We start from the raw sequence: 24115 nt of genomic DNA, 5'->3' as shown, positions 1-24115 counted from the left end.
GCATAGATGACTATTGAGGAATTTTTGGTTGATTTAAGCTATTATCAAACAATTATTTGGTACATAGCATACCTTTGGAACATGTGATAAGATTGTATTTTGTTTCCTATTTCTTTTTCTTAGGGAAACCTCAAAGAACTGTTTTGGAAAGTTGATTGTCTCCATATATTGACCTACTGAATTCAGTAGGATTACATTCTGTTTCTTCCTTAATGTATAGGTAAAGGCATCAAGGACTATGCTATCTTAGGTATGTTGATATAGGTGAGCTAATTTTGGATCTGCTGTGGACTCTATATTTTTTTCCCCCACTGATGAAGTATAATAGTAAAGGCATGGAGATTTGGATGGGAGATGAGTTTTTAAAAATATGTCTTTATTATGAGTTTCCAAACACAGTACATCTGCTTAAGTTATAAGGACATTTGGGGTAGTTTGGGGTAGTTTCATCATTTAATTAAAAAAAAAAACTGCTTCAAATGGAGAAGATTAGTATTAGGGAACAATACTAGACTTTGTCAGATAACCCAAATTTTTTGGCTAGATGGACTAAGAAAAAAGAAGACTCAAATTACCAAAATCAGAAATGAAAGTGGGTACATTACTACTAATTCTACAGAAATAAAAAGGATTATAAGAGAGTACTATGAACAATATGCCAACAAATTGGATAACCTAGATGAAATGGATGAATTTCTAGAACACAAAACCTGTTAAGACAGAATCATGAAGATATAGGAAACCTGAATAAACCTATAACTGGTAAGGAGATTGAATCAATAGTTGAAATTTTCCTAACAAGGAAAAGCCTTGGACCTTATGGTCTCAGTGGGGATTTCTGCCAAATATTTAAAAAAGAACTAGTATCATTCTTTCTCAAACTTTTCCAACGAATTAGAGAGGAGCGAAGACTTCCTGACTCATTCTAAAAAGCCAGCAAAACCAGTATAAAGCCAGAAAAAAGACACTACAAGAGAACTACAGACCAATATACCATATTAACATTGATACAAAAATCCTTAACCAAATATTAGTGAGCTACATTCAGCAACATGAGAAAGGGATTATACACCATGATTTGTTCCTGGAATGTTAAAGATGGTTCAACATAGGAAAATTGATCAATGTAATACACCATATTAACATAATAAAGGGGAAAAACTGCATAATCATTCCAATTGACCAGAAAAAGCATTTGACATAATTTAACACCCTTTCATGATAAAAACACTCAGTAAACTTGGAATAGTAGGGAATGACCTCATTGTAATAAAAGCCACATATGAAAAACCCCTAATGAACATCGTATTAGATGGTGAAAGACTGAAAACTTTTCTTCTTAGAATAGGGCAAGGATACCTGCCTTTACCACTTCTATTTAACAATACTGGAAGTGCTGACCAGAGCAATTAGGCAAGAAAAAGAAAAGACATTCGAATTGGAAAGGAAATAAAAATTATCTCTGTTTGCAGTGATCTTATATGTGGAAACCTAAAGATTTCAACAACGACAAAAAAAACTTTTAGAACAAATTTAGCAGTTTAGCAGAATACAAAGTTAAAACACAGAAATCAGTTGTATATCTATACATTAACAGTGAACAGTCTGTTAATTGAACAATCTGTTAACAATGAATCTTTCAGGAAATTGAGAAAACAACTCCATTTACAATAGCATCAAAAAGAATAAAATACTTAGGCATGAACTTTACCAAGGAGGTAAGACTTACACACTGAAAACTACAAAATATTGCTGAAAGAAATTAAAGAAGACAATTGGAACTACCTCCCATGTTCATGGATTAGAAAATTTAATATTGTTAAGAGGTCAGTACATACTCAATGAAGTTCTGTCAAAATCCTAAAGATGTTTCTTGCAGAAATAGAAAAATCTATCCAGAAATTCATAAAGAATCTCAAGACAGCCCCAAACAGCCAAAGCAATCTTGAGAAAGAACAGAAGTTGGAGGACTCACACTTCCTACTTTCAAGACTCACCACAAGGCAACAGTAATCAAGACAGTGTATTACTAACATAAGGGTGGACGTAAAGACCAATAGAAGAGAATTGGGAATTCAGAAATAAACCTTTGCATTTAAGGTCAATTGATTTTTGGGGTCCAAGACAATTTAATGGAAAAAGAGCAATCTTTTAAACAAATGGTGCTTGGGCAACTAGATATTCACATGTAAAAGAATAAAGTAGGAACTTTACCTAACACTGTGTTCAGAAATTTGATTCAAAATGCCTGAAAATCTAAATGTGCGATATAAAACTATAAACCTTTTTGAAGGAAAAGAGGGCAGAAACCTCACAGCATTGTATCTGGCAGTGATTTCTTGAATATGACACCAAAAGTACAGTTAACAAAAGAAAAATAGGCAAATTAGACTTCATGAAAATTAAAAACTTTATGTGTATCAAAGGACATCTGTCAACAGGGAGAAAGGCAGCCTATGAAATGGGAGAAAATATTTTCAAATCATGTGTCTGATAAGAGATTAAAATCCAAAATATATATAGACTCTTAAAACTCTACATCAAGAAAACATGAAAAACTCCATTTGACTTGAATGAGTTGAATAGACATTTCTGCAAAGAATATATATGAATCAATAAACACATGAAAAGATGTTTAACATCACTAATTATTAGGGGAATGCAAACCAAAACCACAGTGAGATACTGCCTTACAGCCATTAGAATGGCTGTTATCAAAACAACCAGAAAAAACCTGTCAGTGAGGATGTGGAGGAATTAGAACTCTTTGCACTGTTCGTAGGAATATAAAATGGCATAGCCACTGCTGAAAAGAATATGACTGTTGCACAAAAGATTAAAAATTGAATTACAATATGATCCAACAGTTCTGCTTTTGAGTATATATCCCAAAGACTGGAAAGGAAGTCTTGAGGAGGTATTTGTTCACCTGTGTTCTTAGCAGCATTATTCGTAATAGCTAAAGTATGAAAGCAGCCCAAAAGTATCCATTGACAGAAGAGTAGATGAGCAAAATGTGGTATGTGCTTATAGTGGTATATCATTAAACTTAAAAAGAAAGGAAATTCTGACACATAAGATCCTTGAGGCCATTATTCTAAGTGAAGTGAGCCAGTTACAAAAAGACAAATACTGTATGGTTCCACTAAGTATAGATAGTAGTCAAAATCATGGGAACAGAAAGTAGAATGTATGGTGGTTTCCAGAGATGAGGGGGTAGGAGGAATAGGATGTAGAGTTTCAGTTTTCTCAGTTTTTAATGGGTATAGAGTTTCACTTTTGCAAGATGAAAAAAGTTCTAGAGATGGATGGTGGTGATAGTTGCACAATGATATGAATGTACTTAGTATCACTGAATTGTACATTTAAAAATGGTGAAGATGGTAAGTTTTATGTATATTTTGCTACAATAAAAATATTAAAAAAACATGATGGTTATTTAAGGATTATATTCAACACCCATTTTTATTCTTACTAGTTAATAGGCACTGTGCTAGCTCCTGGAAATAAAGATGACTAAGACACAGTCATAGCCCCCAAGAAGCCCACAGCCAGCTAAAAAAGACTTCAAACAAATAATTACACTATAGTGTGAGAAATGGTATAATAAACTTTGTGAGAATCGGGAAATTTCACAGGAGAAGTGATGCCTGAACTGAGTTTTATAAGATATCTAGTTTCCAGTCCAAGAGGGTGACGACAAAGAGCATTCCAAGTCTAGGGAGTAGCATATGAAAATACATAGGATCCCATAAGTTGACAAGTTGGAGCCTGAGATCTGAGGGGACTGTGGCAGCAGGCGAGGCTGGAATGGTTCACAGAGGTAGGTCTCAAAAGAGATTTGTTTTGTACATAGTAGAGAGACATTGAAGAGGTTTAAACATAAAATTTGTGTTTTACAGAGAGAATTATGACTTTGGTGTGAAGAATAGATTGGGATAAGAAAGTGAAGGGAGGTTGAGTTGTGGGAATCATCCAGGTGAGTAAGAATGAAGGCCTGAATTAGTTTGTGGTAGAGTTGGAGAAAAGAGAATAGATTTGAGCATAAATTGAGGAGAAAAAGCTGTAGAGTTTGATGATTGAACATAGAGGCTCACAGAGAGGAAGCAGTTGACTGTGACTTACAGATACTGATTTTGTTGACCATATGATCTGTAGTTCTATCGGCTAAGATAGGCAGTATTAAACAAGAGCAGGTTTTGGAAAATGGGTAGAGAATAGGGCAGGAGGATAGAAAGAAACACAATCAGTTTTAGATTTAATTTGAGGCCTCTTTATGAAATTCTTTGAGATAATCTTATAGAGGTTAGCTGTAACCTTGTTCCTTAACATTCTCTTTTGGTACTAGTAACAGGGACAGGCACATGAGCTGTGTTTTAGGTTTATTTGGAGTATTTAAGATGGATTCAGAAGAAAGCAACAAAACTTACAAGTTCAAGTTTTATTATAACTGTAGTTTTCTAATTTAGAAGAGAAACGTGGAAGTAAATTTAATTATATTTAATTGTAATTTTCTAGTATGCATGTGTATTTTCCATAATTTAAAAATTGTTCTTATTTATTTCATTGTGACAAACATAATCAGGGTTTTATAATTCTTTGGTGTTTATTTTTATGTGAATTATTGACAACCTGCATTAAATGTTTCAGTAGTGATTTTCTTTCTTTTTTTTTTTTTTTCGAGACGGAGTCTTGCTCTGTCGCCTAGGCTGGAGTGCAGTGGCCGGATCTCAGCTCACTGCAAGCTCTGCCTCCCGGGTTTACGCCATTCTCCTGCCTCAGCCTCCCGCGCGGCTGGGACTACAGGCGCCCGCCACCGTTCCCGGCTAGTTTTTTTTTTTTTTTTAAATGTATTTTTTAGTAGAGACAGGGTTTCACCGTGTTAACCAGGATGGTCTCGATCTCCTGACCTCGTGATCCACCCGTCTCGGCCTCCCAAAGTGCTGGGATTACAGGCTTGAGCCACTGTGCCCGGCCTCAGTAGTGATTTTCTAACAACCATACAGTGTTAGTGGCCTGATGTTCCCTTTTTTAATGGAAGGTAAATCACAAAATAGGGTTAAAAACTGTAACAGAAAAAAAAAAAAGACTGGAAGTTGGGAAGATCTTAACTCTAGGATTCTGAACTGTATGTGTTACTAGAGAGATTAATTTATATATACATGCATATATATCTTATTTTTGTTTTGTTTTTTAAAACACTTGTTTTTCTGGGATGTTTAAATATAATGCTACTCGGAGACACAAGAGTTGAGAGAGGTGCCAAATCCTAACCACAAGACCGCCAGGGAAAAGGCACAAGAGTTGAATCTTAAATCTTGCATGTGGTTGTTTGCCAGTTCCTTTGTCAAAATTGACAGGTAACAAAAACTGATTCAGCTGGAAATGTCAGTAAGGTAGAAATATCCCTGAGCTGTAGTTCCCTACCGTTTCAAAGTGATTGTCAAACTGTCGTGGATTCCTACATGAGTGCTTTTACCTTTAATACCTGTTTGAGAAGATATGCAAAGACCAAAATCTACTTTGAGTTCTGTAACTGTTTTGAATGAACTATTTAAGTGCATTTAATCATAACAGTGTTTATCTGTGTTATCTTTGAAAGTAGTTCAGAAAATCCTGGGTGCCATATGGATTGTCAAACCCCTTGCGAAACTAGGGAGTCCACCAGGGGTGGCACAGTGGTATTGGGAATCAGAAACCACTGCTCTGGATGGAGGAAGTCTTAGAGTACCAGTATCAGGGACAGACAGATGGTCTTGGTGGGTGTCAAAATTTGCAGTGCAGTACTGGAATAAATGCAGTACCCTTATACCTAACACCCTTTTCCATCTGCTTCTGGCAAGGCAGTGAGACTTCTTTTTGTACTTTTTGGTATGAACTATGTATGCTACCTTCATGGCATAGTGCAGGCAGTTTTCCCCCTTTCCAAAGTACTTTCTTTCAGTTTTAAAAAAAAATTTAAGCAATTAGGTCTTTCCTGCTTTCTCATTTCTTCAGAAATATGCCTATTACAGGAGGTGAGGCAAATTGATTTGATTCTTCTGAAATAGTTTTGAAATTTTTGATATATGGAATTTTGGGAGTTTATGCTTTGTTTTTATCTTTTAATGGTGTATTTAATTTTTTTTTTTCTGTTCTCGAATATACAGAAAAGTGTATGCTCATCACTTAACCAGTTTTAATGTGTTGGTAAATTGCTCCCCATTAAAGCCAGTTGAGATCACATTGTTTGGCATTCTTTTTTTTTTTAATCACACAACTCATCTTAGTTTACTTTTTATGTCATTAAAAAGTCTTTGTAGGACATGCACAGTAGCTCACACCTGTGATCCCAGCACTTTGTGAGGCTGAAGTTGGAGAATTTATTAAGTCCAGGAGTTCAAGGCTGCAGTGAGCTATGACTGTGCCACTGCATTCCAACGTGGGTGACAGAACAGGACCCTGATTCTTTTTTTTTTTTTTTTTGAGAGGGAGTCTTGCTCTGTCGCTCAGGCTGGAGTGCAGTGGCTCGATCTTGGCTCACTGCAACCCCCACCTCCCGGATTCAAGCAGTTCTCCTGCCTCAGCCTCCCAGGTAGCAGGGATTACAGGCATGTGCCACCATGTCTGGCTAATTTTTGTATTTTTAGTAGAGACGGGGTTTCTCCATGTTGGCCAGGCTGGTCTTGAACTCCTGACTTCAGGTGATCCGCCTGCCTTGGCCTCCCAAAGTGCTGGGATTACAGGTGTGAGCCACCGTGCCCAGCCTAGGACCCTGATTCTTTAAAACAACAACAACAACAAAAAAACTGTCTTTGTAAAAAGTTTTAAATGGCAAAAAAAAGTTGGCTTACTGTCATGGCTGATAAATGAGGAGTGCTGAAAGAGTGATACTATAACTGTTGGTCTGATATATATATATATATATATATATAAAATGATCTAAGTTTATCATTTATCTTTGGGAGTTAATCACTGTTCAAGTCAGTTTCTAGGTTTAAAAAATTTTTTTTATAGAGACAGGGTCTTACTCTGTTACCCCAGTCGGAGTGCAGTGGTGCGATCATAGCTCACTGTAACTTGAAACTCCTTGGCTCAAGCAATCCTTCTGTGTCAGCCTCCCAAGTAGCTAGGACTACAGGTGGGTGCCACCATGCCTGGCTGTCTCTACAAAACAGAATCTTGCTATGTTGCCCAGATTGATATTGTTGGAAATCTTACTCAAATTTACAATTTACTTGACCTCAAGTGATCCTTCTGCCTTGTCCTCCCAAAGTGCTGGGATTATAGGCATGAGCCACCTCACCTGGTCAAGTTCTAGTTATTTTGTTGGCTCCAACTTATGTTTCCTTTTCTCAAATTAATCTGCTTCTTGGTGTATTATTACAGCTTCAAGTTTTTTTTTTTCTTTCTAAAATATTCACTAATTCAGATTTCAATGCTAATGATTAGGATAAAGATGGTGATAGAGCAGTTCACCATGCAGCTTTTGGAGATGAAGGTGCTGTTATAGAAGTACTACATCGAGGTAGTGCTGATTTGAATGCTCGAAACAAGCGCCGACAGACACCACTTCATATTGCTGTCAATAAAGGTCATCTTCAAGTTGTGAAGACTTTATTGGACTTTGGCTGTCATCCCAGTCTCCAGGTAAAACCTTTAAAGAAATACATCCTGCAGGTATTGCTCGGATCCTATTAAAGGGAAACATTAAGTTCTATGGTAAGCATTCCTTTGTTTTCGTTCTCATATGGCCATGGTCATAGTAAATGATACCAAAGGCATAAGATGTTGCAAAATTGGTAGCTATTTCTTTTTTAAAAAGTTTTTTGTTTGTTTGTTTGTTTTTTTAAGGAAAATGCCAATAAACTGGGTTTAGATTGGGCAGGGAGAATGGGGACTTCTTTGTAAAAATGTCAGCTTATGAATGAATTCAACTTTATTGATCATGACAGTGAGCCTCAACAGCTTAAAGAAGTGTAATAGGCTATATTTCATAATAGTTACTTCATAACTATTTAAATTATTTGAATTGTATTTTTTATTGTAGCTTAGGGACTTCGAATAGTCATTATTGTAATCTTCAGACATTTTCTGTTTTGGAAAATGTATGGGATTTTAGAGTTGATTTACAGTAGGATCTAATTTTTGAAGCAATGGTTGCCTAAGAAATGATTATCCTCAGCTACAGTTCTATAACCAGATAAATTAAACCACAAATATATGGAAAATGTAGTCTGTGTCCATTATCTACTTAGTTTGGTTACTAAGCAACTTGTCTTTTGTGTGCCTGTTTAATTAAAAGTTCTATACTTAGTAATTTTGTAGCAAAGTAAAATAGGACCAAACCCTAATTTGCCAATTTTTAGGTACCTTAACCAAATAGGCTTGAAATAACATATTATTTTTAAATACAAATGTTCCCTGAAACATTGTTTGAATATGTAAAGCATAATTTGTTTCCATTGGAAACTCAATAATGATTTTTTAAAAGGTAGGGAAGTGGTTAGAATTGTAAGCTGCTTATAGTTTAGATAATTTAGTTTACAGCATCCAGGAATTGGTTGCTGGATTGGATAGATCTCAGAGAAGAAATAAAGTAGTAGTGGGAATGAGGGCTTGAGAAGAACTGAAAGAATAGATTTTGTTCAGCTAGATAATTATTAGAAACTAAGGTTTTTGAAGTACAACTGTTTTGGAACTGTTGGGATCTAGGCTATGTCCTTGTAAGTGGGAGGCAGGATTGGAGGATGAGGGAGAATTGGGGAGTGTTAATCTGTAAGGAGAGGTGATTTATACCTGCTAACGTTTTTTGTCTGAAACGGGAGACAAGTTCATCTGTTGAGAGTGTGAGTGTGAGGTGGCGGGTAGAGAAAGAGTAATTGAGAAGAGTGATAAGGACTTGGGGACCTGGAGAAGGGTGTTCCCATCATGATAGAAGCCCATTTCAGGTTGAACACTACAGACTTTTAGTGCCACGAGATACAGGAGTAGAAGGTAGATGGTTGGATTGAACTTGGGTTAGGAATTTTTTTTTTTTTTTTTTTTAAGACAGGTTCTTGGCTGGAATTCAGTGGCATGATCATGGCTCATTGCAGTCTCGACCTTCAGGGCCCACCTCAGCCTCCTGAGTAGCTGGGACTACAGGTGTGAGTTGCCATGCCTGGATAATTTTTTTTGTAGAAATGCCTAGGCTGGTCTCAAACTTCTGGGCTCAAGCAGTCTTCCTGCTCCCACCTCCCAAAGTCCTGGGATTACAAGTGTGAGCCATCTTGCCTGGCAGGAATTCATTTTTTTTTTTTTTTTTTTTGAGAGGGAGTCTCGCTGTCGCCCAGGCTGGAGTGCCATGGCGTGATCTCGGCTCACTACAAGTTCCGCCTCCTGGGTTCACACCATTCTCCTGCCTCAGCCTCCTGAGTAGCTGGGACTACAGGCGCCCACCACCACGCCCGGCTAGTTTTTTGTACTTTTTAGTAGAGACGGGGTTTCACCATGGTAACCAGGATGGTCTGGATCTGCTGACCTCGTGCTCTGCCTGCCTTGGCCTCCCAAAGTGCTGGGATTACAGGCATGAGCCACCGTGCCCGGCCAGGAATTCTTTATGTAGGTGGACGAATATATTCCTGGGATTAGCAAACCTTTTCTGTAATGGGCACAGATAATAGTTTAGGCTTTCATTTGGCGTCTGCCACAACTATCTAACTCTCATTGCAGAGTGAAAGCAGCTATAGATAATACAGAAATAAATGGGCGTGGCCGTGTTCCAATACAACTTAATTTACAAAAACAGGTGGCTCCAACGTGTAATATCCTGGGAGATCATTTTTTCTAGGCTCTGTCCGCATGGCTTAGGGAAGCATAGGGCTCTGCCCCATGATGTACAGTCCCTTTCCACAGTGTTGGAAATGAAGCTGGGTCTGGTGTTTGCACTTTCATATTCCTGTAACTTCTCAGAATCCTGTGGACAGTGACTGGGGAGACAAACCATGCAGGAAATATGTCTAGTAAAAAAGAATTAAACAAAGAAAAAACAAGTGGCAAGCTGGATTTGGCAACTGTAGTATATGCTGTAGGCTAGATTATATATTACTGAGAGTAGCATCTGTGAAACTATGAAATGAATGAAATCTAAATTATTCATGTATGTACATGACTGCTAATGAATAAAAACTTAACTGCTAAGTCAACTGATTAATGTAAAAAGTAGTCAGCTTGAAAAAATGGTAGACTGAGATTGCTAAATTTTCATTTACAATTGTTTTACCTTTGGCTAACTAGCCACTTTCCTGCCCTTTGAAAATGCTTAGATTAATGATTCTCAACTGTGACTGCAAAATATGTTCATCTGTGAAGCTTCGAAAAATTACTAATGCCTCACTGTCACCTCTAGAGATTTTGTATGGTGAACAGCCTGGACATCAGATTTTTTTTTCTCTCTCTCTCTTTTTTTTTTTTCCCCTCTGTACAACAGATTTTAAAAGATCTCAATCCCTGCACGTACTAATGAGCAGCCAAGGTCAAAAACCACCGACTTTCAATTCATTGTTATGGTGTAGGTTTGGTGTGGAATTTCAGGGTATGACAGTTAAGGCCATTTTAAACTTACTTAATTTGGGGGGCAGCTTTTTCACTTCATTAGCTTTTGTCATTAGTTATATTTGAGGCTACTTCTTTTCTTTTTTCTTGGTAAAGCTTCAGCATGTGCTGGGAACAGTGGCTCATGCCTGTAGTCCCAACACTTTGAGAGATTCATGTGGGAGGATCGCTTGAGCGTGGGGGTTCAAGACCAGCATGGGCAACATACTGAGATCCCCGTCTCTAAAAAAAAAAAAAACTTTGCCAGGCAAAGTGGCTCATGCCTGTAATCCCAGCAATGTTGGAGGCTGAGGTGGGCAGATCACAAGGTCAGGAGTACTGAGACCAGCCTGACCAACATGGTGAAACCCCGTCTGTACTAAAAATACAAAAATTAGCCGGGCGTGGTGGTGGGTGCCTGTAATCCCAGTTACTCGGGAGGCTGAGGCAGGAGAATCACTTGAAACCAGAAGGTGGAGGTTGCAGTGAGCTGAGATCACGCCACTGTACTCCAGCCTGAGTGAAAGAGCGAAACTTGATCTCAAAAAACAAAACAAAAAAAACCTCCAACATGCTTATTGTGTTTTCCAACTAGATTTGAGTATGGTTTTCCTTACTATAATGTGGCCAGTGTTTCTTGCCTGTATGTTTGTTTTTTGTATTTTTGGAGATAGAGTCTCGCTCTGTCACCCTGGCTGGAGTACCGTGGCGTGATCACAGCTCACTGGAGCCTTGAACTCCTGGGGTCAAGCCATTCTTCTGCCTCAGCCTCCTGAGTAGCTAGGACTATTGGTGCATACCACTGTGCCCGGCTCTAATTTTTAAAATTTTTTATAGGGACAGAGTCTCTATATGTTGCCCAGGTTGGTGTTGTCCTGGCCTTAGGTGATCTTCCCGCCTCAGCCTCCCAAAGTGCTAGGGTTACGGACATGAGCCAGCATGCCTGGCCTTTGCCTATATTTTTATAGTTACCACAAAAAATGCTCTTTTATTGGTATTTGTTGGAGGTGGTCTCTGTTTCTGTTTGCTTAGCATTTGGTAAAAGTATTACTATTAGATGGGATGATTAATTGAAGAACTAATGGAAGTTTCTTTAAACTTAAAGGATTCTGAAGGTGATACCCCTCTTCATGATGCAATAAGTAAGAAACGTGATGATATCCTAGCAGTTCTTTTGGAAGCTGGAGCAGATGTTACCATCACAAACAATAATGGATTTAATGCTCTACATCATGCTGCACTAAGGGGAAATCCCAGGTATGTCACCCCTTACTATTTTAGGTGCAATTCAAAAATATTTTCCTACTGCTGATTCTCTTTTTCTGATACTGATGAAGAAATAATTTTGGCTAATTTAGTATTTTAAATCATTTTAAAGTTTTGTGAAAATTATGCCTTTAGTTTTATATGATGATTATTTGATTGTTAATCTAATACAAGTATTATGAAATGATTATTTAAGTTTATATTAAATGTGGATATAAAATATCAGGAATGCTGGTTTCTTTCTAAAGATTTAATTAAAATGCATTTTATTTTGAGATTTATATTTCTTCAAAATGATTATCTGGGTGTCCTCTGATTTCATGTTACCATTTGCATGATAATTATTTTTTAAAACTTAAGACTAAATAAATATTAAGTTACCTAATTCCTTGTTAATAATGTAATTAGTTATATAAACTTCTAGTGTAGCTATCCCCTCATCCATTGTTACAGCAATAGTATTCTACTGAAAAAAGTATTTGCTGGTTGACATTTGAGAAAGACTGCTTTTGGAGAATCACATTCTTTATAAAGGATCTGCAGTGTCCCACAGAATGGGAAAATGCTTAGCTTGGCTTAATTTAGAGATTTCCATTAACTCACTTTTTGGAGCAACTTTACCCTAAGCATTTTAGGAAATTCTGCATTAGATGTCTTCTGTGTATGTTTGAGTCAAACCTGTATATCTGGACTAAGAAAAGTGTTCGCTTTGATTTTTATTTTGATAATTTTATCTATTCTGAACATTTATTCTTTGGTTCCTTATTGTATTTTTATATCATGCTTCCTTTTTTTTTTTTTGGCGAATTTTAAGCTTCTTAGGATCACCACTAGAGGGTGACCACAGAAAACAAAAAGATTTTATTGCTACTGCTTATTGGTAACTGTAACAGTGGGTATATATTGTAGGCTGAAATGAATGATCATATTTTAGATCACACCTTGACTTTTTTTCCAAATTGCAAACATTTGAACACTTCAGATTTTGGCATTGTGAAGGAGACAGTAGTAGCATATTTTCCCTGCCCTTCAAACAGAAGATTATGATAGCACTTACCACATGCCAGCCTCTGCAAAGTGCTTCACATGCATCATCTCACTTAATCCTTTCAACAGCTTTTTGAGGCAGGTGTTAATATCCTCATTTTACATGTGAAGAATATGAGGCTTATAGAGATGAATTTAATTATTCAAGAACACATAGCTGATTACTGAAGCAGCTGTAACTTGAGGAAGGTCTAGGTGACTTTAGAATCATAACTGTTAAACCACTTTACATCACCTTTTTCTGTATTATGGTCTGTTTGTGAAGCAAAACCAAAACACATGGGCAGTGAATGTATCAGTACCTCATTCCTCTTGCTACCTCATTGCTTAGAGTTATCTTTGCTCTCTCACCAATTATCAACTTCCAACTAGTTTTAAAATTTTATTCATTCTACCAGTCCTTCCCATCCATTCCATTCTGTTCCCACTGTTGCTGACCCAATTAAGTACTCACCACATTTACCTAGACTATTATACTATTCTTCTAATATTTTTCTTTGGTTTCAGTCTTATTCTTGATTTAAATTTTATACATTTACAAATTATCCATTCTGAAAGCATAGGTCTAAATGGCTCTCTTCCCCTGTTTCCCAACTTCAGTTTTTGTTTATTAACATAGAATACAATTTACCTACTTTGGCTTGGCATTCAGACCCATATTCTGTGTGTCCTGAGTCTGTCTAACTTTATCTCCTGCTAATCCAATGCCTCAGCCCGCCTTGCCCTTCACCTATTCTCCTTTCCTAAAATACGCTGTCTGCTTTCTTCTTCTATTTTTTGGAGCATTTTCTTTGATTGGGGTGCCCCATCCCACCTCTTTATCTTAACCATCTTTCTTCCAGAGCTACCTCCTGTGTCATCATTGGAATTATTTTGTTTGCTCTGTACTTCCTTGTTCTGTGTTCTTATTTATTGTACTTACTGTACTCAGCTTAGTGCTGTTTATTACTGTGTGCATTTCTGTCTTTCTTTTAAAATTGTGGGCATTCATATTCATCTGTTCATCCTACATAGGCTCTGGCTATACAAGGCACTCAGTAAATGTTAGCCTTACTTTGACAGTGAGGACACTGTTGAATATCACAAGACGTTATATGATCAGTTACGGAATGAATTCTGTAGAGAAACTGTGTTAGGAATTCAAACAGCAATTACTTCAGATTAGAATGGTCAAAAAGATTTTTTTGAGGGAATTTAGGATTTATTGAGGGAATATGAAATCATGAAGTTTAGGATAAACTAAGAATTGAAGTGTTTAGGAAACAAGTATCTTTTAAATATTTTGAGTGGTTTCATTTTTATCGAGAGTAGGCATAGTATATTCAATAATGCTAAGCCTATACAAGAAAGAGAAAATTTACTTTTTTTTTTTTTTCCCAATTCTTGCATAAATCTTGAGGGTGCCCCTGAAAATTTAAAACAGCAACTCTTCCAACCAGATATTTGGTGTCAGGTGACATTTACAAAAAATGCTTTTATTCTTCAGCAAAGTAGTGCTTCAGGTAAAGCTACATGACTTCTTTATTCCTACTTCCTTAAGACATTTTTAGGTAGTTGTGACTATAGATTGCCAGATAGAGTGTGATTTTAATTGGACACTGAAGAGTATCAGAAGATGACACAACTTATATTACCAGTTGTAGTTGCAAATTGAGATGTTTTGAGTTCTTTTTTTCATATCAAATTTCTTTTTCTTAAGGTTGTTTTTCCTCTTATACTGACCAGTGATGTCAGAAGACAGAAGGAACCATTTTTAGCGTACTTGGAATTAAAAATAACAACCAATCTTTTTGGCCTTCATACTATAGAAAACCAACTGGGTGTGGTGATTTACGTCTGTAATCCCAGCGACTTAGGAGGCTGAGGCAGGAGGATTGCTTGAAGCCAGGAGCTTGAGATCAACCTGGGCAATGTAGCAAGACCCTGACTCTAAAAAAATTAAAAAATTAGGTTGGGTGCGGTGGCTCATGCCTATAATCCCAGCACTTTGGGAGGCAGATCACTTGAGGCTAGGAGTTTGAGACCAGCCTGGCCAACATTGTGAAACACTAGCTCTATTAAAAAAACAAAAATTAGCTGGGTATGGTGGCGTGCACCTGTAGTTCCAGCTACTCGGGAGGCTGAGATGTGAGAATCACTTGAACCCAGGAGGCAGAGGTTGCAGTGAGCTGAGATTGCGCCACTGCACTCCAGTCTGGGTTCCAGAGCAAGACTCTGTATCCAATAAAAAAGAGAATCAGCTGCGTGTGGCATCACAGACTTTTAGTCTCAGCTACTTGGGAGGCTGAGGCGAGAATATCGCTCAAGCCCAGGAGTTTGAGACTGCAGTGAGGTATGATCGTGCCACTGTGCTGTAGCACAGCCTGAGCAACATAGCAAGACCCTGTCTCTTAAAAAAAAAAAAAAAAAAAAAAAAGAAAACCAGATAAAGCACATTGCTATTTCCAGAACCTGATGAAGTGTCTAGATGCCCTGTATTTTTGAAGATTGTCCTTTGAAGTCTCTATTTCAAAGCTGCAGATCAATATAGAGTCTAGATTTCAAAGCTGATCTTGATGTTTCCTCATAGTTTGATAGTAACTGAAATAAACACATTAAGAGGAAAAGAGTTATAAAGCCATTTATTGTTTTTTAGAATTGTGAAAGAGAATATAAATTTTTGCTATAAGACCCTGAGTACTTTGGCTGTGCTTTATAAAGTTTGGAGCATTTTAAGTAGAAATTACACCATGTTTTAATATAGTAGTTTTGTTTTTTTAAGAAATCTTAACTAAGAACAATGCTGTTCGTCTATTCTGATAGTTAATATTTATAGGCGTGTTTTCATCTAGAGTTTAGCCATTTTTATCATCTCTTAGTATACAGGTAAAGTTTCTGATTTAAAGTAAGAGCAGAAATTATTTCTGCTGATAAAAGTGAAAACTGAATTTCTTTGGAGTAGCATAATCAGCATGCTACTTAGGTACTTTCTGTAAAGATGCTGCATTTTTAGCTAAGTTTTTAGAGCTCCCTCACAGGCATGAAAATAAATTAGTCAGCAGTATTCTCTGCAGAGCTGGCAAAAATAATCAGGTATTTTGGAAGTACAGATAACATTAATATAAAGTTTATATAGTATTTACAAATTTTTCTTGAATAGAAATTGAATGTGAAAAGAAAAGTAAAATATGAGTGAATCACCTGATGTGATATATGTTGTTTTTAGGTTGGTACTAAGATAATTTCACAGGCGTTTCTTATTTACTTACTAATTCCCACAAAAAATCTTACTGAATATATGAGCAACTCATAGTTTTCCCTCTAGAATGTTGTGATGCTTTTTTTACTTTTTAAATTCTGAAATATGGTCTGTAAACACGACTCTGTTGACTATGTGAAGATTTGATATGCTGTACTGTATTTTGGTGTTTAATGCTTTCCTTACAACTGTGAACATGCTGAGTGCTATCTACAAAATATAGCTGAGTCTATTCAGTAATAGGATACTTAGAGTGTGTTTTCTCTAATGTATGCTCATGCATCTACTGTCAAACACCATATGCCTTGTAATACACAAATGTACTTACTGTGACTGAGATGTAATTAATAGGAGGAAGAGGATCTTGAATGAAGTGATAAGAAATGTATTTAGATATGTCTCCTTTTGCCCACAGTCTTTTAGAGAATGATGTTCATTTTGAAATGGAGGAGTGGTCTGGAGTTGAGAATGTGTGAACATCTGGGTTTTTAAACTATTCTTGTCTTCAGTAATCTTCATTAATTGCTGAAATGTTTGTCTCTGTTAATTAAATAATATTAAATTATCTATAGTCTTATTGCAATCATTAAGAAAACTATATGGATGTTTGAATAATTGTCATTTTTTTTCTTTCCTTCAGTTTATCCCCACTGAAGGAGAATATTGTGTGTATATTTTTTATAAGGGACAAAGAAGACAGTGAGGAGAGTCATAGTATTTATTACTAGCAGAGTTCTTCATTTTACAGCTGTGAAAACAAATATGAAGAGGTGAAATATTTCATGAGTAAAAGTAGTGATGCTTAGCATTTTCTTTCTTTTTTGAGGACTAAAAAACTTTGATTCAGGGTCAGAAGAACTAGATACTGTTTTAAGCCTTTCCTCAAGATATCCTACAGTATCATCTTTTTCACCTTACCTGCTAACATTCAGGTAAATAGTGGTAAAATTAAAGGCCAATACTGTGGAAGATAGTGACTGAACATTTCTAGAGTGTTATATAATGTTTCTTTAATTTAAATATGCATACATCCATGTAAACCACACTGTACAATCCCATTGTGTTTTCAGGTGGGTTATAGGTGACCTTTCCAGATACTTTCTTCCTTTGAAGGAAGTTCTTTTTTTGATTGTTATTATAAAGCATAACCTACATTTTATTGCCAGTTCTTTTCTTTTCTGAAGGATAAGAAATTTAATACCAAGAGACGATAGTAAGTAAAATTTTTATTTGAAATCCTTAAGTCATCCATACATTTTTCATAAGCTTTTAATAAACATCTTTAACCATTCTAGCTTTTCCAGGTAGAGTTAACAGTAACAAGTTATTTGATTATAATCACAGTCTGAATAATGTAAATAAGTTGAAATTAGTTGACAAGTAATTGATATTCACAAATGAAAACGTAGTCCCGTGGTAATCAATGCATAGCTACAGCTGGTTGAAGGGGACCAAATCCATTGAAGAGGCGATTTGGTTCCATTTTACCAGCTCTAGCAAAGCATTGTAGTACTGCTAGTATGGAATCCAAAACAGTTCGTAAAATCACAGTCATGGACCTTCTACAAGTGTTAGAAATTATCATACCAATGCTTCAGTCACCGAATGTCAAATTTTCCATTTTGAAGTCACTTTCCTACTGTTTTCCTGCGCTTAATGGTTTAAAAGTCTTTTCTTTTTAACACATTACTGCATTAAGGAATGATCAATGTACATCTTTGTTTTCAACATCTTTGCTTCTTTTTCTAATCTTGTCCACAGCCAAAGTCTTTGCTTAATTCTTACATGTAGACTATAAGCTGTTTCAAAACCAATAGTATTTAAAGGAACAAATAGACCTTGGTGTATTTTAGAGTAATGTTTTCCATTTATCTTTAGGCAGTAAACCAGATTACTTAAGTAGGTAAGCTAAAAGGTTGGGGAAGAGTTCTGTTAGTCACCCCCTTTTACTGCCACTGCTGCTTTTAGCGTTATAGTTGAGAGCTAATACAAATTGTTGATGGGTGTAGGAATATCAATGGCCTTAAGAAAGTACCTCTGCCCTTTGAGTTATAAATAGATCACATGTGTATTCAGTGTATTGCTTGGACTTGTGTCGAAAGGAACTACCGTACATGCCAGTTTTTCTTTGTTTTTGCGTACGTAGTGTTACTAATCATAGGTTAGTAATTTAACCTTCTTAAAGGTCTGTTTCCTTGACTAAGTTCTCTGTCATTTTGGGTACAGATTGCCTAGTTACTTCTCATTATCGACTTAGTAATACATGGTGATTAGTTACAATCCATGAATACAAGTATTAAAATCTGTCGTGTGAATAATACTTGAAAAATCAGAGTAAAATTTTGTTATAATGTGGTTTTACTGTTGATTTCAATATCCTGGGCAGGGTGTCTTCTTGCATAAAAGTTTGATAAATTATAATTTGCCTATAAAGTTAAGTGCTCTCAGAGAAATATGGAGTAGAGAAATATTCTTTACAGTTACTGTTTTAAACTAAACTGGGAGGTCAGCACTAATTCTGGCAATATGCAAATGATTCTTGTACTAAGTATATTCTGCGTCTGTTGGTTGGTAAGTATCATACTGCTGGTGAAATTAATGTAACTATAATTCTTTTTCATCATTTATTCTAGTAGAAGTGAAACAGGTGTTAAACTGCCTGAACTTCAGTGCTGAAGATAGCAATAACACTGGCTTCTATTTTTACTAGTTATATGGAAGCTGTTTAGCAGATCCAGTTGCTCAAGTGTGCTTTTGGATGGCAGTTCAGTTTCATATACTGGCCATATCGGGGCAAGGAGAGGCCATGGGAAAAAAATAGTACAGCATTTGATAATGTCAGCATCTGTTATCCCTGTCAGGGAGACAGTTGAAATGTTTGAGTTATACCAGTGTCAGCAGATGCCCAGAGTTTAATATGTACTCAGTTAAAAATGAACAGCTGATCTAAGTGATAGATGTGACATTTTAGAGTGATTGAAAATACTCTTAGATAAGTTAAACTTGGAAGCACCAGAATCAGTATATAATTTTACTTTTAAAAATGAATAACCTGTCATTTTATTTTCTAAGGATTATTTATATAGTTTTAATATTATAGCAAAGAGATTCTTAGTTGCTGGGATGTTTGAGGATTATTAAACAACTTGTATACCTATAGAATGACTAATATAATTGTTTATTATAAAACATGAGTAATACTCTTTGAGTATTTTTATAGAAGAGCCTCTACTTTGAGTTCTAGGTATTTAGGACCTGTACAGGTAAACTTACCAAATAGACATGAATCATTGCCATTCTGTTTTGTGGATGATCAAAAGGGCTAAGCTTTGAACTAATTTCTTTGAAAATACAGAATTTTAAAATTATGTGCCTTTTATAATTTCCAATAAACATGCAGTAACATATATGATGCCATGTGTAATAGTCATTTTCATTGTAATCTGCTGATAAAGTGAAAATCATCTTTGTATTAACTAGTTGTCTTATTAAACAGAGAGAAAATGAACTGTAGTTAAACTTAGTCATTTCCATTTAATTTCTGATACAAAAAATTTAAAATATGCTTTTTATACATGTATAAATATTTCAGTTGAAATAATACTTTTGGTAAGAAATGGTTAGAATATGTGAATACTACTCTTTCTTTTTTTCTGACTTTGTCATTAGTAGCGTAAAACAGGTACTGCTTATAAATTTTGCTAAGAGCATTTGGAATTTAAAAAAAAAATCTACAAACTGCATGAAATAAAAGTATTTTGATATTTCTAAACAATGGATTGATCATGTTTAGAGAAGTTGAATTGTAATTGCATAGTACCAACAAAAACAGTTATTCGATCTGTGTAAATTGGTTCTTGACTATAGTGCTTTCATTTTACATGCCCTCTTTGGAGAAAGCAAATTCAAAGGTAATACAGATAGTAAATTAATTTATTTTAAATATTTGGTAGTCTATTACCAATATGCCCTGCTGACTTACAGCTATGGGCCAGAATTTTGTCATTTTTCATGCTTAAATCTTACATTTTAATTAATTTTAAGTTTTAACTTCACATTTGAAGTAGAGATTGGATTAAGACCCTGATAAACTTGAGAAGGAAGGACAAGGGCCACTATATTTGTAGCTGTCAGAAAAGAAAGCCTTTTTAAAACAACAAAACTTTTGGTCAGAAATTCCTCTAATATTAATAGATTATACATTTATCAAAATGAGAAGAAATAGCTTATCATGTGAATGAAACCAGCTCTTAGTATCTTATTTTTCTATACAAATCAGTGAGCCCTACTAATGAGATATACTTAAGTTAAGATTGAATTGTGGAGACAGAAAATAGGTCATGTATATTCCTCATTCTTTTGTGCTAATAATACTATTTTCCCTTTTGCAGTCAAATTTTAATAATGAGAGTACTTAATTTAAAAATGTAAGATGTATGTTTTAAACTTAGATGATTTAAAAGGAGTTTCATGATAATTGAAATCTACTTCACTGGATCTTCTTTTCCTTCATGAAATAAAAACCTTAGGGATAGTTTCTATCTGTAAGTAGTAGATAACCTTTTTTTTTTTTGGTGTTAGTATTGCCAAAGGTCATCTATTCATGAGTAGGTTAATTTACCATATGAAGGTCATTCACGTAGAAAGAAGCAAGAGCTTCTTTTAGCTCAGTTTAATTCTCTTTTGGTGGTCTATTGCCTACCAAAAATACATACTTCTTTACATTCCATAGCATTGTATGTTCATATGGGTACATAAAGAAGTATGTACTCTGAGTAGGTATTAAGTTGTTAGCTGTAAAAACATGAAATATTTTATTTTCTTATTTGTTAGTGAAACATTCAGCTTACTGATGTAGAGCAATGGTAAATCATTTGCAGAGACTAATTTATCGAAGACTAAATTTTGTAACAAGTTTACCTGAAGCATGGCATTAACGGTTCCATATTCTTGGTGGACATAGACATTCCTAAACATTTGACCAGTTATCTGTTGAACTTTGTCCTGGTTTGATTCTTTTTGCAAGAGATTCATAGAATCAGTGTAGTGTTACAGAGTGTATTTCAGAAACTTAAGATCAGCCTAGTGTTTCTTCAGTCTTCAGGGTGAATTTCTTCTTTTTTTGTAGTCTGCTTCTAGATCCTACAGGTAGATAGTAATTAATTAAATTGAATTTTTTTTTTTAACACAAACTAGATATCTTACTCAAAACCTAACAAATTAACCAGTAACTCTTTCTGATATTGACTCTGGAAGGTGAAACAACAAGGAGAAAAACCAGGATGAGTGTGGATGAATTGAACTTTTAAATTAAAAGATTATGAATTTTTGTTAGTGTTTTATAAGGTCACAGATAAGGACTCATGATCATTTGAAAATTTGTCATTCTTTTTTTATTAGTTCCTTACCTGAATTTTGCACTTTGGTGCTTCTCTTTGGGTTAAATACAATTATGCATTGAATACAAATTCAAATAGATGTAGAAATATCTAATTTTGGTGAGTTTAAGTTGTTTTGATTCTTTAATCTTTTTAGTATAAAGGATAACTGTCAGAATCATCAACTTTTACAAAGTATCACTTCAAAGAACTGAAAGGTTTTAGTCTATGAGCACCTGGGTTTTATTTACCTTGATGATTTAGCATGAAAAGAAATTATAGTTGGTAAGTAGCCTTCAGTTATTATGGTATTAGAAGGTTAATTTAAAACCTCAAGAAATTTTCAGATTTGGCAAAGGAGAAAAAAAAAGGGCAGGGATAGTAGAATTTCTGCAGCTTGTGACAAAAAGCTAGTGCAGCTTATAGAGAGCAAATCAGAATGTGGCAGTAGATAGCCCAGCACTACAGCAGTTTCAGCAATGCAGCATTAGAATTACACCATGCACGTTCTGATTTATTTTTGTGGCCAATTAATAGTAAGCATTCAAAAGTATTTTATGATCTGCCAAGTTTTTTGGTTGACTAAACGTTGAAATAGAAGCTAATAGTTTTAGAAAATAAGTATACTTTGGAAGCAGGATATGGCTTATTAGAGATGCAAAATCATCACTTAATCTGAAACAATAACGACTAAATCTTTAATAATGTAAATGACAGTAATGTATTTGTACATTTTTAAGATCAAAAGTTACTGCCATGGTATTTGAACAATATTCCTTTTTACACTGCGTTAGCTCTCAACTTGAATTGTGAAATTAGGCTATGGTTAGACAGAATTTAATTTAACAATGAGAACATATATCGAGTCAATAATAGGTAAGCATGCAGAAAGTCATAAGCATCCTTAAAAGTACAGGCCTGTGGTGCTCTGTTACCTGTAAGCTTAGTGTCATGCAGCATTTGCAGCAGGAAGAAAGGTAATGACCTAGAGAATCACATCAGCAGCAGCCATCTCATCTTGATTGTTCGTTCACTCTATTCGCTGATTCAGCATTTCTTTTCATGAGCCCGGTGAAGGAAGGGGATGTATCAGTGAGCACAGAACCTCACCTTTTAAGATAAATTTGAAAAACAAACGAGCAAACAAAAAACAAGCTTACTTTTCCCTCTCCTCCCCTCTTCCCTTTACCAAAAAAAACAAAAAAACAAAAACAAAAAAAACCCACCAACAAAAAAAACTCTACAATAAAATTGAATTATTGTTGGCCATCTGATTTGGAATGTCATATAACACTCTTGCACAGTTATGTATGGAAAGTTAAGCAATCAAAAAGGTTGCTACAAAGGCCAAGAAAATGAACCTAGCTTGTCAGATGAAATGCTTCAGAAGAGGGGAAAAAGTTGGCAGAAGTTAATTTTATAGTCTAAAAAAGACAAAAAAAACCAAAAAAAACAAAACCAGAACCCAAAACACACCTTATTCCCCCCAAATAACTGTAAACATTCACCCTGTTTTTCTTTGCCCTCCAGAATACATTGGGTTCTTCTGACTTCTTAGGAAATAGTCTGCATCTGTCTTGCTTTTAGATTTTTTTTTTTTTTTTTTGGTTTTTAGTTTCCAGGATTAAATAGTAGATCTGTAGTGAAGCTACCTTGTCACATCCAGAGGTCAAGTCTGCAAGCGAGGTCAGGACTTCCACATGGTCACTACAAGGCTAACTTATATTCTTTCTCAGTGACCACAGGCTAAACTGCTACAGCTTTATAGGCAGCTAAGCATTTGAAACATGCACTCCCAGGCAAACAGGCTCTCTTGTGCCTCTCTCTTCCCTGACCATATTTAGTCAACCATAGCAAAAAATAGCCTCTCAGCTGTCGATTGTCGATCCAAAAGCTGAGGAAGCCTCAATCTTGCTTTCTGCCTATTGATTGTTCATCCTGCGGTCCAAACACTGCTTTGCCATTTGTCCTGCCCCCCACTTTTTTTTTTTTGGGGTAAGCACTGCCAAATAAAGCGGTCTCTCATGTTTCCACTTACATTTCCCAGATTTTCACTGAGCTTGCGCTGAGACTAGGAAAGCCTGATGCACTGTCACTATACTTAGAAGCACTGCAGAGAAAAAAGGAAAGAGGAAAAAAATTACCCTGGCTAGTAGCAAGACAATCTTTAGACAGTTATGGAACAAGTGAAGTCCCTCTGCTGCCAAAATATATTTTATAACCTGATTTTTTGATTGATAAAAAGTTATGGATGGTGATATATTACATAGCTAACGGCCTGAAAGGATTTTGTAGGGTTATCTTTAGAGCTAGTTGTTGCCATATACATGCTTTTAAAATTTATTGAATAGTATTTGAATGGAAAATGTATAGAAATGGTAGGTAGGACCTGTATATTGGTGATGGAGAGACACCATTAAAGGAGAAGAAAATAGTATGTAAATGATATCTTGGAAGTGCTACTTAAAACAATTCACTGTCAATTTCAGTTAATTTTTTGTAATAATGCTTTGGTAAAAACAGGGTCCAGTATGCTTTTGAGAAATTATACAAGTATTCAAGTGCATTTTATTATGAATTCTACTTTATATTCAAATGTGTAGTGTTTTTTCTGTCCCTTCTACATTGTCAT

At 35.5% G+C, this 24115-nt stretch overlaps 1 protein-coding gene, 1 long non-coding RNA gene and 1 other non-coding gene across 13 annotated transcripts in view; 2 read left to right on the top strand and 1 right to left on the bottom strand.

Moving 5' to 3' along the window:
• MIB1 (MIB E3 ubiquitin protein ligase 1) overlaps positions 1-24115 on the top strand; it is a 135485-nt gene that overhangs the window by 70160 nt on the left and 41210 nt on the right. For 2 of the 4 annotated variants that reach the window (XM_005587054.4, XM_005587053.4), the window contains 2 exons: positions 7432-7629; positions 11660-11811. In XM_005587054.4, the coding sequence (XP_005587111.1) occupies positions 7432-7629; positions 11660-11811 (350 nt within the window). Of the gene's footprint in view, positions 1-123; positions 1439-3902; positions 4034-7431; positions 7630-11659; positions 11812-24115 lie in introns of those variants that run through there. The other 2 variants (XR_012427259.1, XM_074022741.1) reach the window with 2 other exon arrangements.
• Positions 9776-9980, top strand: LOC123570095 (small nucleolar RNA SNORA73 family). The gene has a single exon (XR_006694105.2). It is a non-coding gene; the product is annotated as a small nucleolar RNA SNORA73 family (small nucleolar RNA).
• On the bottom strand, positions 14310-23220 carry LOC123569994 (uncharacterized). 8 transcript variants are annotated; one of them, XR_010582903.2, is made up of 5 exons: positions 22992-23220; positions 22419-22593; positions 21026-21247; positions 16434-16645; positions 14310-15447 (listed from the first exon to the last, which is right to left on the bottom strand). It is a non-coding gene; the product is annotated as an uncharacterized lncRNA (long non-coding RNA). The 8 variants fall into 8 exon arrangements; XR_012427262.1 differs by having other exon boundaries at positions 23136-23220; XR_012427261.1 differs by lacking the exons at positions 14310-15447; positions 16434-16645 and having other exon boundaries at positions 17319-21247; positions 22960-23220.

The sequence above is a fragment of the Macaca fascicularis genome, chromosome 18, assembly GCF_037993035.2.
Source record: "Macaca fascicularis isolate 582-1 chromosome 18, T2T-MFA8v1.1".
NCBI classification, from domain to species: domain Eukaryota; kingdom Metazoa; phylum Chordata; class Mammalia; order Primates; family Cercopithecidae; genus Macaca; species Macaca fascicularis.
The sequence above is the reverse complement of the archived record's forward strand: the minus strand, read 5'-3'. Positions and strand labels throughout refer to the sequence as shown.